The sequence below is a fragment of the Ictidomys tridecemlineatus genome, chromosome 5 (assembly GCF_052094955.1).
Source record: "Ictidomys tridecemlineatus isolate mIctTri1 chromosome 5, mIctTri1.hap1, whole genome shotgun sequence".
Classification (NCBI taxonomy): Eukaryota; Metazoa; Chordata; class Mammalia; order Rodentia; family Sciuridae; genus Ictidomys; species Ictidomys tridecemlineatus.
Genome location: NC_135481.1, coordinates 93,990,016 through 94,007,637, shown reverse-complemented (window position 1 = coordinate 94,007,637; position 17,622 = coordinate 93,990,016). Strand labels below are relative to the sequence as shown.

Sequence of the window (17,622 nt, the reverse complement as noted above, 5' to 3'; positions counted from 1 at the left end):
GTGCTGTATATCCTTCAACACACTTGACCAATTTTACTTTAAATGCTTTCTACTTTTTAATCTATGTAAGAATAACCTTTCAATGGTGTTTCAAAATTTCCCATCAACATTCTTTAAATGCATTTTATTAAGGATAGGTATAAGCCAGGTATAGTAGCATATGCCTGTAATTTCAGCTGCTCTGGTGGCCAGAGGATCACAAATTTAAGACAGCCTGGGTAACAGATTAAGAACCTATCTCATTTAAAAAAAAAAAAGATAACCATACCAATTGGAGATACTCTAATTCATATATACTATACTTTGCTAAAGTAAAACAAAGCAAATGATATTATTTTAAAAATGACTAGTTGAAACTCAAAGAATTCTAACAAAAATAAATGTATAGTTACATATTACATACACATGACAAATAAAATCTTTAATGTAAGGCCTTACTCACAAATAGAGTTATTACCTGGATTTCTATCAAGCTGGGAAGCCAATCTGGTATTTGAATGATCTACTCGTTTTGTGCTAAAGAGGACAAAATAAAACACATTTAATTTCTTTACACTTAAAAAAAATTAATAAGAGTAAGGGAACTGAACACAGTGGCATGCCTATAAACCAAGCAACTTGGGAAGCTGAGGCAAGAGGATCAACAAATTTAAGGACAGCCTGGGCAACTGAGATCCTGTCTTAAAATACAAAACATAAAGGGTTGGGTTTATAGCTCAGTGGTAGAGCATTCCCGAGTTCAATCCCCAGTACTGCAAAACCCAAAACGGAAACCAAAGGAAACACAAGGAGGGAACTATAGGATCCAGATCAAATAATATTGCTTTAGGAAAATCTCTGTTCCTAATATATTGATAAATTCCTTGGCAGCACACTTTGTTTGCTTTTTGTAGTTCTGGGGCTCGAGCCCGTCTCATGCATGGTGGGTAAATACTCTACCACTAAGCTACATTCCTAGCTGGCAGCACAATTTTACAGACAGTCTTTTAACCTTTACCACACATAAACATAGCAGGTTTTTCTCCCCTAGCAGATGTAACTGCAGAGTGTGTAAAAAGACATACAGGGGTGGTACAGTGCGGGGAGGGGTAAGAGACCAGAATGAAAAAATGCAGGCTGCTTATAGTTCTCAGAAATTCACAGTACATAAAACATTCTTTGCAAGGGGAAGGCATACCTATTAAAGCTCAGTGGTATTGTGTCTAGTCTTTAGAACGGTTGTTCCAAAAATGTAGACTGTGAAACCAGGATTTTTTCAAGGACTTTTCCAGATCAAAACTATTCTTCTAGGGTTGGGGGTGTTGCTCAGTGGTAGCGTGCTTGCCTAGCATGTGTAAGGCCCTGGGTTCAATCCTCAGCACCACATAAAGATAAATAAATAAAATAAAGGTATTGTGTCCATCTACCAACTACAAAAAAAAAATATAAAAACACAAAACTATTCTTTTAATGATGCTGAGCTGTTATTGGCCCCTTTCCCCTGGTTTGACAACTGCACTGAAAGTGCAGAAGCACAGTGGGTAAAACAGCTGATGTTTGAACACAAATCAAGGCAGCAACACCAAACAGTACTATCCCTCACTGCCATACATGCACAAAAAAAAAAAAAAAAAAAAACAACAAATGGACAGTTTCACTTAAAATATTCCCTAATAAGGCCGTAAAAATGTGAATTTTATTATATCTCAGTTCCTTAGTATGGCCTCTTTAATGTTCTCTGAGAAAATACAGAGAAAGCACTTCTGCATTCTGAATGGCTGTCCTGAGGGAAAGCATGTGTGCAATCATTAGAATTATAAGCCAAGCTAGCAACTTAAAAAAAAAAAAAAAGAACACACACACACACACACACACACACACACACACACACACCATTTTTACTTGAACAGCTGTTGAGGAAATTGAAAATTATTCATATGGGTTATTTAATAAACATTTCTCAACAACAAAGAAAATGAATCTGTCATTTCAAGGAAAACAACTGGTAATATCTGTTCACATTGACAAAATTCAAGCAAAATTTTACAATGTGGAAAAACCTTGTATCCATCACCATGAGCCTGATGGCTTCCCAATACTTTATTATTTCTTTTGACATTGGTAGTAATATTAATGAATATATTTTTTAAGCACTACATAAAGAACTGTGTCAACATTTAGAAGATGTCTTTTACTCAGTAAAACAATATTTTTCTAAGTGAATAATATGTTATAATACATGCGTAATAAAAAGATTCATTCAAAATACAAGATAGATACATAAATATTGATGTTACAGAATTCCAAAAATACAGATACAATTTAAATTCCACACTGTGCTTACTTTTAAGAGTCTACCATTTGTTGAGTTTTAGTGAAGGATCAAGGAAAAAATATCCACAATTGCTTTAAATGTCTATGGAAATACTCCTCTTTCAACTACCTGAGTGAGGCCAAATTTTCTTCATATATTTCAAGCAAAATTGCATAACAACAACAGAATGACTACAGAAGCAGATAAAAGAATTCATCTGTTTGTTAACAAGCCAGATATTAAAAGATTTGCAGTGCTGAAAAACAATGAATTCTTCCAATTTGTTTTTGGTTGGTGGGAAAATATAGTTATTCTTAAACCTATGGAATTTTCAACAATTTTTAAGATTACTAAGGGATTCTGAGACCAAAATACTTAAATAACTGCTATCACAGGATATGACTTTGGGTTGGAAGTTGGTCCAGAATAGGATACAAATAACCGTGAAATTTGCCAAAATGAGAAATACTATGTGTGGTTTTAGGTAAGGAACTGCAATCAAAATTTCAAACCCACAAGCCAATTCACTGTTTCAAAGATGAGACCACAATTTTTCCCCAGCAAAAATGCCAATGTGTGAAAATGTAGGGAAAAAAAACATTCGTGGAGATGGCCAACAGAATCATAAATTTGCATAAGCTCTTTCGAAGGAACTAAACCTACTTTATGTACAAAAATGGTCATTAAAAACTTTTCCTTCATGAAAAAGCAGAGATAACATAAAAATTTGGATCTCACTGGGCACAGTAGCATATACTTATAACTAGTGACTCAGAAGGCTGAGGCAGGAGGATCACAAGTTCAAAGGTAGTATCACTTAAAGAGGCTCTAAGCAACTTAACAAGATTCTGTCTCAAAATAAAAAATAAAAAGGCTGGGGATATAGCTCAGGGGTAAAGTGCTTCTGGGTTCAATCACCAGTACCTCCCCCAACCCTACTGCCACCACTAAAAAAATTAGATCTCAAATAGTCAGCTACTGCTAAGAAAACTATGAGGTAATTCATTATAATATTAGGTAGCATAAAGGTTCAGAGTATTATTAATGAGGAATAAGTTTAAGAAATGTCACTGAAAGAAAAAAGGATGCAAAAATGAGTATACTTAAATTAAAATTATGTTTTTAAAAATCTCATGAGTAGAAAAAAGAGATACAGTGATTTCCCTCAATTCTATCACATAATCTTCATATTTTAAAAATATTTATAAATTTTTAGCAAAACTATTTCAACATGTAGCTCAGGGATAGAGTGTCCCTGGTTCAATCCTCAGTACCCTCCCTCTCAAAAAATTCACAATTATGAACCACAAATAACTTATGCTAATAATGCTGTCAATAGTTTTTCCTTATTAAAAAAATTGTCTTTTAAGCATTTTAGTTTACTCACTTATAATCTCTCTCCCAGAATTTCACAGGCCGAACATAAGAAGTGATAAATATTGCACTTCCTAGAAAAGGGTTTAGTGGAGTAGAGAAGAAAGCTGATACAGCAGCCTGAATAAACAACATGGCTGAATCTATGGGAAAAGTGGTTAAGGAACTTAAGATTCATTTGAGCATGCATACACACAGACATGAAGAACAAAGAAAAAAAAATTCACAAACACATTTAGATTACAGCGATTAGAGAAATAAAGTTCACAATATAAATACAAAAGAGGATGTCACTGGACACCACAAGGGCATATCAACAGAAAAACAAAACAAGGAAAACATGAATTGATCTGATACTTTGAAGGGAGCCAAATAAATATTTGCTAATACATATTTGGTAAAAGTCCATGTATCAATTTAGAAAGAAATGCTCAGGTTTAATTTTCCTTAAAAGTATCAAAGTCTGCCTTTTAACATAACTTGTATCATTAACCTTGTTATTATTTAGAAAATATTTTTAAGAAATGAAGAGAATACAAAATTTCAGACAGTTCAATTATAATCGCAAAAGTGTTTTGTTTATTAAAAATATTTCTAAACATTCTGTGTACATTAAAATATTTTTTATTTTTAGATTTTAATAACATTCATATTAATTTATATTTAAAATATGGAATTTTAAGTTAGCATTATTTAACTACAAAACTTTTTCTCATGTTTAGATGATCTGTGGGCCACACATGTTAATATAAGTTAAACAATCTAAATCAGGATAGATCAGAACTAAAAAGAATGAGTGTTTCATAATTTACATATAGTAACCTATATTCTATGCCTATGAAAGGTTTTGCTTCTAAATCAACATTCTCATCAGGGATATGACTATCCATTCTCATAATTTTAATTTGAAGGATACGAGGCACTGCAAAGGGCTGAGCAAACGCATGGAAAGCAGAACCCCATGTAATCTGCCACGGGGCGATGTAGGTATATACGAACTGCAACTTATAGAGGAGTTCCCAAAGCTGTAGGAGAAAAAGAAAACCCATCAGCAAAAAACTTAATCAGATATTTTAATTAGAAAATGAAAGTCCTATGAAATATATTTTCTTCCTACTAGAGAAACTGCACTGAAATTATCTGCCATTTGCATAACAGGAAAAGATTCATTATTGCCAAAATGCTGAACTTATTTTTAAATAAAAATATCATTTTTTTTTAAGCAAAGATGGCTAGCTGACTTGTGGATTTGTGTTTCATTAATTTAAAAAGTTCTATGCCCTCTATTGGCCTGTCATATTACTACTTTTACAAGCAAAATGAAGAAAGGTAGCAAGAAGCAAAATAACAATCCTTGGGGGGAAAAATATATCTAGATATCTGTAATGCTTAAGTAAAACATTTTATTCTAAAATACATTTTCCTCAAATTTTAGTGTTCTGGAAACCGAGTATGTTTCAAAGGCAATGTCAAAAGGAGTGTGAAAATACCAATTGTATACAGCTGTCACTGCCTGTTTGCATAGGAATTTTGTTGCATATACCTGACATTTGTTCATAATTTCAATTGTTGTCAATGGAAACATAATACACATTTTAGTCATTTAACTTTGAATCTGTTATTTTTGTTGAACAATCTTCAACCCTGAAACAGGGATACTGTGTTTGTCCAAGTCAGTCTCTGCACATCAGGCAATACAAAACCTAACTCTTGAAATAGATCACAAGAATCTTAAAAAGCAAAAATTTTGACTAATTTGGTGACATGATTAGACACAAACATCTCATCTCTTATTAAAGTACTTAAGTTGATTTACAAATTACTTGTTTTGACTTCCAATTTAAAAAAAAATCAGGGCTGGGGGATATAGCACAATGGTAGAGGGCTTCGCTTGCATGTGTGAGGCCCTGGGTTCAATTCCCAACACTGAAAAATCAATCAACTGAAAAAAATTACAATTTCAACCCCATCAGAAATACAGATGAATCCCAGTATTTTTAGCCATGAGTCAAAATCATGCTAATAATCCTAGTACTAATGTGAAAAGGACCACATGAAGTAGAAGAAACATGTATATTATCATGATGTCTTTAGAACTACTTAAAAGGAGTAACTTGGGAAAACTAAATGTGAAGCAGACTGTACTCAAATAGGTGTGTAGTGGGTGGATAATAACATTTTTGTCTACATTTAATTAAAAGGTTTATTAAATCGATGATATCTTAGAATAAAAATATATCTAAAGAGATCTCTTAAATATTACTTGCTTATTATCACTGTTCTTTCTAGTGACATACAAAAGGCAAACTCCTTAAGAGCAGAGCTTTCTCTGCTTTTTTTCAATAATTAATAGCCTATGTATCTAGAATACTTCTGAGAAAAGGTACGTTTCCCCCCCCCCCAGAATATTTGAAAATAAAAGGATTTTCAAATGTAGGATCAAATGAAAGGATTAAGAAAATCCAAACTAATGTAGAGTTAAGTGTACCAGCTGTAGTTCATATATTGCTTAGGTTATGTTTTACTTCAGCTTTCACTTATTTCCAACTAGTATAAGACACAACACAATTTTCAATCACAGTATCACAGTTTCTGGGAAACCACATGCTTCTTTATATAAACAATTCTCGGATTCACTTTTTGGTTTTGTCTTTTGGTTAATAGTCATGCTGACAAGAGGAAATAAATGATTAAAATGCATATAAATCAGTGATTAAACAAATGTATTACTGAAATAGTTTAAAGGGTATTTATCATAATATTGAATATGACTACCACTAAAACCTTGTTTGAATTAATTGCTTTCCATTTTCACTGTTCCATCCTAGGTCAGACCTCCGTCACATCTGAATCACTGTCACACTCTTAAACTGTTCTCCATACCTTCAGGTTCTCTTTCCCATTTCATCCCAAATGTGGCTGACCAGGCTAACTTGCCTAAAATTGGACTTTCACTGTATTTTGTAGCTGTTCATTTGCTTCAGCTCTCTGTTACCTATCAAATGGGATAATATATGTCAAAGTCCTTTGTATGTGGTCAGTGTTACCATAAAATCTAATTAACTATTTAATTTACAAACAATCTGACTATACAACCTATTTGAGAAAGGTAGTATGTTTCAGTAGAAACATCCTTGCTTTAAGAGGCAGAAGATCTGGATTTTGTCATCTCATTTATAAAGGGCATAAGAACACTTATCTGAAGGAAAATAATGAATTTTAGAAGCATTCTGTAAGTTTCAGAGTATTCTGTCAAGTTAATTTCTGGTTGCTCCCATATGGCCTTACTGTCTTCATTCAGTTAGCAGGTTATTCTTCACTAGAATTTATTCCCTCTATCTATCCAGTCACCCAAATTCAACTATTACCACTTATCTTTCTAAAATTATTCAAAACCACACTCTGCTTTAGAAGATCCTACATAATGTTTCTCTATATAACTTAATTTTATCTTCCTAATTATAGCAAAAAATATACCTTTTATGAATCACTATGACTAGCATTGCTTAGGGATTCTAATATGCTCTAAGTAAACTGACAAGAGATATTAATTGAAAGACAACAAATCAGTGAAATATATGTATAATCTTCACAAAGTAGTGTATTACTTAGAGGGATAGTTTTTGCAGGCAGAGACATTCCTTTCAGTGATAAATTACCTTGCTGAACAGTATGGACATGAAGAAGAGATCCAATAGCATGGTCTCTGAAAAAGCTTCATAGTCAAATTTGAAAAAGAGTACAGTAAAGATGACTGTGACATACTGATACGTAGGGCTGCTAAAAGAGGATCGCAGCAACTTCAAGCCAGCAATGGTGATCATTAAAGCACCTAATCTGTAACATAAAAAAGGCACAACCCATCAACTCATGGCTGATCACACTGGAGCTTTCGCTAATTTTAGAAAAATGACCAATTTACTAGGCTTACAATATAGAGATCAAATTTAAACTTGCAAAAATTATTTATATACAATGCAAATCACATCTTGAAAGGATCCAATTAGTATGATATTCTCTTTCAACAGTATTATTATAATTCTAATCCTCTATGAGTCTAAGCACGTTTTTAAAAAATGGGTAGTATTGTAATTCTGTCATCTGGTTCTCTAATTTCACAGTATTTCTATCACTGTAATGTCAATTACATTTAGCACATAAAAAACATAATGCTTACTCCAAAACATGTATCTACAGTAGGGGATAGGCCATGGGATAACCAAAAAGGCAACTGACCATCTATATGGTACAACTTACACAGTACACAAAACCAGCCATCCCCCAGACCTGTCATCTAATATTAAAAATTAACCTTAATAAATGTCCTCTCATAAAATATCAGTTGACAATGAGATGTTTGTAGTAGTGAATTTGCTAAGAACAACAGTAGATGTTTCAAAAAGGGAAGTGAAAGACAAAATTTCACCTGAATTTTTCACCTTACAATGCCAATTACCACAGAGACACTCGATGGATATCTGGACCTTGATCAACAACCAAAGACACTGTATTGTAATACTGTTGTTAGAAACAGTCCCCAAGAGTCAGACTTAGACTAGAAGATTATTGTACTTACTCTGTATCCAGTTTCTTTGGACTGGCAATTGTCTCTGCACTACTACTAAGTTCATTGAGAACAATCAGTGGATAGATAATATTCTTCTCAACAAAAAGAAGCCACACATGAAGTTTTTCAAACCACATCATAGTAGCTGCATCTAACAAGGCAATGTAAGTCAAGAAGATCATGTGTCATCCAATGTATAAAGTAGTCTGGCAATGTGACAAGAAAGGAAACTCTCACAAATCAAATTAGCTCTACACTTTAAATAAAAATGTAAAAATCTAGTATTTTAATCATTGTCAACTCTGATTAATTGTGAAATACTTACCAACGTGCTATTTGGAAATGACATATTTAAATGAATTTCATTTTAAACTTTAATTCTTTTTTTCTTTCTTTCTCTTTTTTTTTCTTTTTCTTTTTCTTTCTTTCTTTCTTTTTTTTTTTTTTGGTACCAGGAATTGAACTCAGGGGCACTCAACCACTAAGTCACATCCCCAGCCCATTTCTGATTTTTATTTGGAGACAGGGACTCATCAAATTGCTCAGCGCCTCACTATTGCTGAGGCTGGCTTTTGAACTAATGATCCTCCTGCCTCAGCCTCCCGAGTTGCTGGGATTACATTGTGCCTGGCTTAAATTTTAATTCTTAAAACCTGTTTTTAACTAACTTTTTCTCACTTTTTGCTACATCTCAAAGAGAAAAGGTTACTGAATGTTATTAGGCTGCCCCAAGTCCCCAAATAAATATCTATTATTTATTTTTAAAATATTAAGATATAGACATATACACATATATATAATTATAATATCTCAGAACCTATGAGAATTTATTATTTGAATTCATATACTTCATAAGAGTAACATTCATTTCCAATAAACTATCTTGAATAACATCCAAGATTTAATACATAATTCTTCAGCTACCTGAGAGCAATATTTCCAGGCTTCTTTTTTTTTAATATTTATTTTTTAGTTATACGTGGACACAATATCTTTATTTTATACTTATGTGGTGCTGAGGATTGAACCCAGTGCCTCACGCATGGTAAGCAAGCACTCTACCTCTGAGCCAGAGCCCCAGCCTCAATTTCCAGGCTTTTAATAAGTTCTCTAATGAATATAATTTTTCTTTCAATTGCTAAAATCAGTAGGAGAAAAAAATGATTTCACTACTATTTAGTACTTTCAAAAATTCAAAATCATCAGGTTGATGCAAAATTTATAAAAAATTCAGACTTTTAAGTTAGAAATAAACAATATGGTCAATTAAGCATTTAATTAAAAGTGCTTTTTTAAAACAAATTAGATATATTTGCTGTCATTTATGTATAAAAGCAATGCTAATTAAAAAAAAATCTCATTCTGAGTTACTTCCATGATGCAGGGAACGAGTGAGTACTGATTCTAATAATTTCATATTGTTAACCCTTATTTAAAGAGCACATATTTTGTAAAAGGTCCTCACAGTGCTGCTAATGCAATCTACATATTAGTGTTGTATTATCGCCTGCAGATCCAACTGGTGATGAAGGTTAAAGTGGCATCATGCTTCAATCAATTTCACTAAAAGGCCCAGGAAATTTGCTTTGAGAATATAAAGTCAAGTTTTATTTTTTATTTTTTCCTTTTAGTTGTAGATGGACACAATACTTTTATTTATTTATTTTTATGTGGCGCTGAGGATCAAACCCCAGGGCCTAACACATGAAGTGTGTGAGGCTCTACCACTGAGCTACAATCCCAGCCCTAAAGTCAAGTTTTTTACAGAAAGTTTTCAAAGGCTTCAGAATTTTCTAAAAATGTTAATGCATCTTCAAATGACGGAGAGGTTTATTTCTCCTTTTATAGCAATTTCATAATTGAAAGAAAAGTCTGTGAAGAAAATTTTGGTTTATTTCATCACTAGTACAATAATAAATGGCTTAGATATGAACATTTATTTCTCTAAAATGAGGAAGTATAGCATAACACTGGTCATGGGGCCAATGAAAAAGAAGTGAATATTTACAAAGGAAAGAAAAATGAAGCAACAGCTTGCCATACAGGCCTTATGTCTCTTTTTGAGTCATTTTATAGTTTATCCCAAATTCTGAACTAAAAACAGCAATTAAAAAATGTTTGTTTGTTTGGTTTTTTAAACTCTGGTAGGACCTAGTGTCACTGGCAGAAATAACAACAAAGACCTTTTCAATTCCCCACTACCAAAAAAAAAAAAAAAAAAAAAACCAAAAAACAAAAACAAACACTCAAACAAAAAGAAAACCATCATCCTGAAAAAGATCTAATTCATTAATAGGTTCAAATTTAAGGACAAGAAGCATAGCCAAGCTGTTTTCCAATGATACATACTTAGTCATCTATCAGCCTAGTAAAAAGAACACAACCTTAGTATTAATAAAAAAAAAATATTAAGGAAATACTTACTTCGAACTTCATACTGATTGTACTCTTCGGTCTTCAGCAGAGGATGAGAGAAACAATGCCATGGTAGCTGTTTCCTAACTTGAGGCAGCACATAGTGGGTTACAAAACCCACAAAGCCAACCAATGCATATAACACAAACTTGAGAGCAGGCTTTAAAAGAAAAAGAGTTGAGAAAATTAGGAGTGACTTTAAGACTCACTTTGGAACCTCTCAACTGGGGGTGCAATTTTCCATTTGATAATAGAGAACAGCAAAGTCAGTTTTAGAACCTAAGAACTAAACATTTATCATAGTTACATTTCTAAGTTATGTAGCATGAAACATAAAGCTCATTAAAATCAAGCCATGAAAGATAATGACTGTTCTTATGTTACAGGTATTTTAAATGTGTAAACTACTTCCTTTGGTGTCTCACACTACTGAGTGTGATTGGAGTTGTACTGCTTCCTGCTCCCAAAAATGTTATATACAATTTCAGAGCAATGTAATCAAGTTGTTTTAACTAGCAGAGATAAAGGATATAAACGGAGTAAAACTGAGTCTGAGAGCAGAGCAGAAAAAAAAAAAGTATTCCACTTTATTTGTTCCTTCACACTGTATATTATTTGAATTCTATGTACAAAAGAGGGAATTGAGTATTCTCTCTTCAAATATTCTATGTAAGTCACATTTAGACATTCTGGAACCACTTGGATGTGAAGGAGCCTCCATTTGCACCTTGATGACCCACTGAACCGTATTTGTTTGGAAGTGGTCACAGACTAATAGTTTGATTATAATGTTTGAAATATTAAATAAAATTAAATAATTATGTCTTTGCTTCTATATTAAACAATCATATTAAACTATCAGACTGAATAAAACATATGACCCAATGGTCTGTGACAGATGAGACACAGGAAATAAGCCTGAACCCTGAAGGAAGGGAATAAAGGAGGTGAGCATGAATGCTCCAGCTTCCTACCCTGGGTCTCCAGGTTGTCCCACAGGGAGGGGAACCCAAGAAAAGCCAAGCACACTGTGAGATAAGGATGTGGAACTCTAAAGTTTAGAAAGATCAGGTGGCTAGACTTCACCAGAAGAGACAGTGAGAGAAAGCCACCTAGAGGGAGAACTCTGGAGATCTGCAGAGGGTTCCCTTGGAATATTCAGGAAAATACCACTGCATGCAAGTGAGGAAACTACACAAGGGCAGGAAAAGAAGCTCACAAAGGGAGTGGAGATATTACCTAGCACTCAGATAGGGCAGGAGAGTACCTGCTCTCACAAGCCAGACTGAAAGAGCTAAAGATTCACAGAGCACCGAGAAGAGACCTCAAAAGGATATTCTCCTCAGTAGTGGGGAATACCAGCTCTGGTACACATGAGGCCCTAGTCCTACCTCAGAAACATTAAAATTAAGGCCTGAAAGGTTCAGACTGTTAAAAAGTGCTTAACAGTATTCCAGAAAAAAGTTCAAGAATATTTCTGGAAATACAAAATTATCTGACACCTAAATGTAATATTTATAGTATGACATTCAATCAAAAATTACTGAGTATGCACAGACTCAGAAAACTATGACCCCTAGAGAGGGTAAGAAAATCAGTTAATAAGAACTAAACTGTGATATAGATGTTAGAATTAGTAGACAAGGACATTAAGAGTTGTAACAGAATATTTTATGTTCAAAAAGTCAAGTAAGGAAGGTGGACATTTCTGATTTTTATTTGACATAGAAAAGCTTTGGTATTTTATTTTTTAAATTTTTTTAGATGTACACAATACCTTTCTTTAAATTTATTTTTATGTAGTGCTAAGAATCGAACCTTCTGCCTCACACATGCTAGGCAAGTGCTCTACTACTAAGCTACAACCCCAGCCCAGGGAGACATATTTTTTAAAATGACCTAAATAAACTTCTAGAGATTAAAAATGATAAATTATAAAAAATTATAATTCTGAGATTTAAAAAGTGGGATTAATGACAGATTACACATACACAGAAAAAAAGATTAGTGAATTTAAAGACCTATCAATGACACCGTTTAAAATTAAACACAGGGGAAAAAAAGGATGAAAATGAATAGAGCATCTGATAACTGAAATATTCTCGGAAGGCAAAGCTGTACATATTTGGAGTTCATGAAGCAGTGTGAAGACAGGGTGGAGGAAGCGGCAAGCTGGGAAAGGCAGGAGGAGAAGAACGGCAAAAACATCTGAAATAATGAAGGCTAAAATTTTCCAAATTTAATGAAAAGTTTAAACCCCAAACACAAAAACATGAGGAAATCTACATGAAGGCACACCATAATCCAATGACTCAAAACTAATGATAAAAGAAAATCTTACAAGAAATAGAGGAGGGAAAAAGGTCATCTACAGAGGAATAAAGATAAGGATAACTTGTGAGCATAGTGGCACAAGACTATTATAATCCCAAGGACTCTGGAGGCTGAGATAGGAAAATCACAGGTTTGAGGCCAGCCTCAGCAACTAAGCAAGGCCCTAAGCAACTTAGTAAGACCCTGTCTCAAAATAAAAATAAAAGGGATGGAGATGTGATTTAGTGGTAAAGCACCTCTGGGTTCAATCCCATTACCAAAAAAAATTAAATAAAGGTAACAGCAGCTTTCAAATCAGAAGCAATGGAAGCCAGAAGCAATGGAACAACATCTTTAAATACTGAAAGAAAAAAACCTGCCTTCTTAGAATTTTACACATAGTAAAGTATCTTTCAAAACCAATGGTAAGATAAGAACTTTCTCAGAAATACAAAGGCTGAAAGAATTTACAGATTCATACTATAAGAAATGTTCTAGTAAATCTTTCAGGTAGAAGGAAATATAGATCTACAGTAACTATGGTAATGACGTGGCCCACAGGTAGAAGGAACTATCCTTAAGGAATTCTTGAGGAGTCTCTTCCATATCTGAGCCTGATTAGATAATAAGGTTCTAGGTTTTCCAGCTATCTAGAAATAAAACTTCGGGTTTTTTTTAAACTTTATTTTATTTATTTATTTTTATGTGGTGCTGAGGATCGAACCCAGGGCCTTGCACGTGTGAGGCAAGCGCTCTATTGCTGAGCCATAACCCCACCCCCGACTTTGGGGTTTTTTAGAAGATAATAAGGGCATCTTGCATATGGGAGGGATGCAAGTCATGGATGCTAGAGAGTGGACTGTGGTAGTCAGCCTCCAAAATGGTCCCCATGATCCTGGTTCCCTGGATCCTTCCCACATTATACCAGGGTTTGTCTATGTGACCAATAGAATATGGCACAAGTACCAATGTGTCATTTCCAATATAAGGTTATAAAAGCACAGCTTCTGTCTTGGACTTTCTTTCTCTAGGATCATTGTTCCAGGGGAAACCAGTTCCCATTTCATGAGGACACTCAGGCCTGCTATGGGGAGAACTACCTGGAAAGGAACTGAATCCTATAAACAACAAACCTCAGAAGATTGCAATATCATAAAAGATCCTAAGTTGGGGATTACTTAAAGCCATGACCCAGAAAAGGCATGAGAAAATAAATATATGTTAAAACCAAATGAAAAGTCATATATTTCAGTGCTATTGACAAACATTATAATCAAAATCAGAAATGAATTCAAAGGTTATTTTCCCCCAACTGAAAGAATAAAATGATTCCTTTACCTGTAATACTGTGAACACCGTGCTTACATGAATAGCAAAATACAGCACACCAATTACAATGCATACCACTAGGTCAGACTGTAAACGCTCACTCTGTGGAACAAGAAAAAGAAATAATAACAGATTCAGAAATCTGTCTTTTATTCCCAAATGGCAACGTTTGAGAAATAATTTTTCACTGATACTCTTTAACACTTCTACATATTTCTTAAATATAATGATTATTATAGTAAATCTTATTTTCTTCCTCAATTTCTTTCCTTATCTATAGTGTCAAGGAAATTAAACAACCAGTTTGCATGCTCTAAACATATTGCAATAGTCTTTTAGAATGAAGGTATTTTCCCCGCTACTGGTCAAGAGCTTTACATAGAAGAAAAGAAATTAGATACTTAAGTTATCATATCTAACTTAGGTTATCTCCCTTTAGTAAGTTATATTTTCATTGGTCTTTTGAAATGTTAAAACCACATGCATATGTCCTTAGAGGTTATACAGGTTGAGTACCCCTTAACTGAAATGCTTGTGACCATTTCAAAATTTGGAATCTTTCACATTTAAGAATATTTACCTAGAACTTTATACCAATTGAGAATCCTTAAAACAAAAAGCCAAAGTTCAAAATGCTCCAAAATCTGAAACATTTTAAGCATCAATTTAGGAATATTTTGCATTTTCAAGATTAGTAATGCTGCACATGTAGAAAAACCCAGAAACCTCTTGATATTTCTGATATAAACTAGATTCAGAACCTCCTCTTATGCTTAACATGAAATATCCTTTGCTAACATGGAAACTAAAGTCAGAAAAAAAAACTATTTCAATTATATCTTGAGGTAGTTTTGAATTTCTAAAGTTTTCTCTAGCTCATATCCACTAATAGTTAAAAGTATGCCCTATTTGATTCTTATGTAAATTTTGTCTTTCACAATGGAAATAATCTAAAAACTAGAGAATACTGTTCTGTTCCATAAAACAGATATGAATCTATAGAATTCATCTTCAAATAATTAATCAAAGAAAATAAACAATATTGTAATTTACTAAATTAGAAACATAAGAGAATTACTGAATTTACTTAAGTATATTAAGATAGATCTGGCTATTGTTCTCTCCTTTAACATGGAAAATGCACAAACTTTTCAAATTGCCCTTGGCAAATAAAATGCCCTAGAGGACTAGTAAGACACTTACAAGGACATAGTTATTTTTTTGTGTGTGGTACTGGAGATTGAACCCAGAGATGCTTTACCACTGAGCCACATTCCTATTTCTTTTTTAAAATTTAATTTTAAGACAGGGGTTAATTTGTCTGGGCTGGCCTTGAACTTGTCCTCCTGCCTAAGCCACTGGTATTAGAGATATATTCCTGTCCATAGTTTTTAATCAATAATAAAAACACAATGAATCTAATTTACATTAACACAGTACTTCCCCCTTATCTGGATACCTGAAATCACAGACAATATCTAACCCTATATACTTTATTGCTAACCATGATGGCTACTAAGTGACTAACAGGCAGGTAGCAGATATGCATAGACATACTAGACAGAGGGAGGTTCATGTCTCAACTGAGACGGTGCAAGATTTCATCATGCAAATCAGAATGGCATGCAATTTAAAAGTTATCTATTATTTATTTCTGGAATTTTCCATGTAATATTTTTGGATTGCATTTGACAATGAGTAAGGGCAAAGAAGGAGTATTTTACTCATCTTTCAGAGTCTAGTCTAGTCTAGTGTAAACAGGATGAAAAAAAACTCTATGACCAATAAAATTACTCCATTTTCCCTTACCTGGAAATGAATAAATGAATAAATGCCATATTATTCTATATAGAAACAAAGTTTAAGGAATGAACATTTCTTATGAAGGTTGGGTATCCCCTAGACAAAATGCGTAGGTTCAGAAATGTTTTGGATTTTTTCTTATTTTGGAATATTTACATTTACCTAATGAGATATCTTAAGGATGGGATCCAAAATTCATCTATGTTTCATATGCAGGATGGCCTGAAGGTAATTTTAAATACTATTTTTAGTTTACCTACATTTTAACTGTGACTGATCCCTTGTGGTCAGGATTGGTATTTTTCACTGTGGCATAATGCTGACACTCAAAAGTTTTGAATTTTAGAGCATTTGGGGTTTTTTGAATTAAGGATGTTCAACTTGCATGTTAAAAATTGGAGTAAAGGTAATCAACAATGTACAACTAACCCCACTCAATGGGACTATATATTTTCTTCTAATTACTAAAGACTTTCAAAAGTATTCATTATACAATAAAATCAACTGTCTAACATTTAAGACTTATAGTTAAATTAAACAACTGAAACTTACAACAGAATTCCTAAGTTTTTCAGGCAGTGGGTCTTTTACTTCAGACAGAGGGTCTTCCGGATTTTTTTCTTCTGTTTTTGGAAAAATCTTGGATTGTACCAAAGAGCTTTACATTTTTAAAAATCAAGAGAAAATAATTAATAGAAAATACATATATAACCTGAAAAAAGTAATGCAAATGATAGTTTATGACAGAAAACCAAGTGACCCAAGTATATTTAATCAAAAGGAAACAGAAAATCCTAAAAAGTCAAAGGTATCATAAACAGCAATATAGTAAAAATCTTTTTACTGAAACACAGTTTTAATACTTGGGAGGGAAAAAAACCTAACATTTTCAGCAAAGATGGTTAGAATTGACCCAATGTTAATACATTTTGAATAGGGATTATAGATAGACTAGGCCACCAGCACTTTGGAAAGGCATTGGGAAAAGAGGCTTGGGAGTTCTTTAAAAGAAATGTTAACTTATTTAAATTTCTCTAACAATAACAATTGATTTCACTTACAAAAGTACAGATGGATCACTGCTTTGTCGGCTGAGATGATAGGATACAGCCACTAATAAGCCACAAAAAATGGAGAAAAGTACTGGAATATGTTGGCCATCCCATGAATCCTGTTGAGAAAAAAATGTAACAGAACAGTAAACTTCTAATTTATAATAGAATCTTTTTATGTCAGTATTTTGGAAAGAATCAATGAATTTAAATTTTAAAAATGTTTTGGTCATATTATTAGTTGCATTTTATTCCAAATAAATTTAGATTTGTTACTTTATCATGAGCTAGAATCTAGCTGCTAGGTTTCTCTCAGTAATAAAGTTCCAGATTTCTTTTTTTTAGATTATTTATTGTTTTACTGCTTTCTTATTTCTTACTTAATGCAGCATCAATATTTTTTAATAAGGGTATTAAGATGTCCAAAATTCAACATTATGAAACATTCAAATAGTAAAATATGACATGGAAAGAAG

The 17,622-nt window shown here is 33.1% G+C and overlaps 1 protein-coding gene across 8 annotated transcripts in view; it reads right to left on the bottom strand.

Annotated features, from left to right (window-relative positions):
* Pcnx1 (pecanex 1) overlaps positions 1-17,622 on the bottom strand; it is a 147,729-nt gene that overhangs the window by 31,504 nt on the left and 98,603 nt on the right. For all 8 annotated transcript variants that reach the window (XM_078050438.1, XM_078050440.1, XM_078050441.1 and 5 more), the window contains 9 exons: positions 17,156-17,265; positions 16,647-16,752; positions 14,301-14,393; positions 10,659-10,809; positions 8,244-8,385; positions 7,327-7,504; positions 4,584-4,692; positions 3,681-3,810; positions 458-516 (listed from right to left, as the gene is read on the bottom strand). In XM_078050438.1, the coding sequence (XP_077906564.1) occupies positions 458-516; positions 3,681-3,810; positions 4,584-4,692; positions 7,327-7,504; positions 8,244-8,385; positions 10,659-10,809; positions 14,301-14,393; positions 16,647-16,752; positions 17,156-17,265 (1,078 nt within the window). The remainder of the gene's footprint in view (positions 1-457; positions 517-3,680; positions 3,811-4,583; positions 4,693-7,326; positions 7,505-8,243; positions 8,386-10,658; positions 10,810-14,300; positions 14,394-16,646; positions 16,753-17,155; positions 17,266-17,622) is intronic.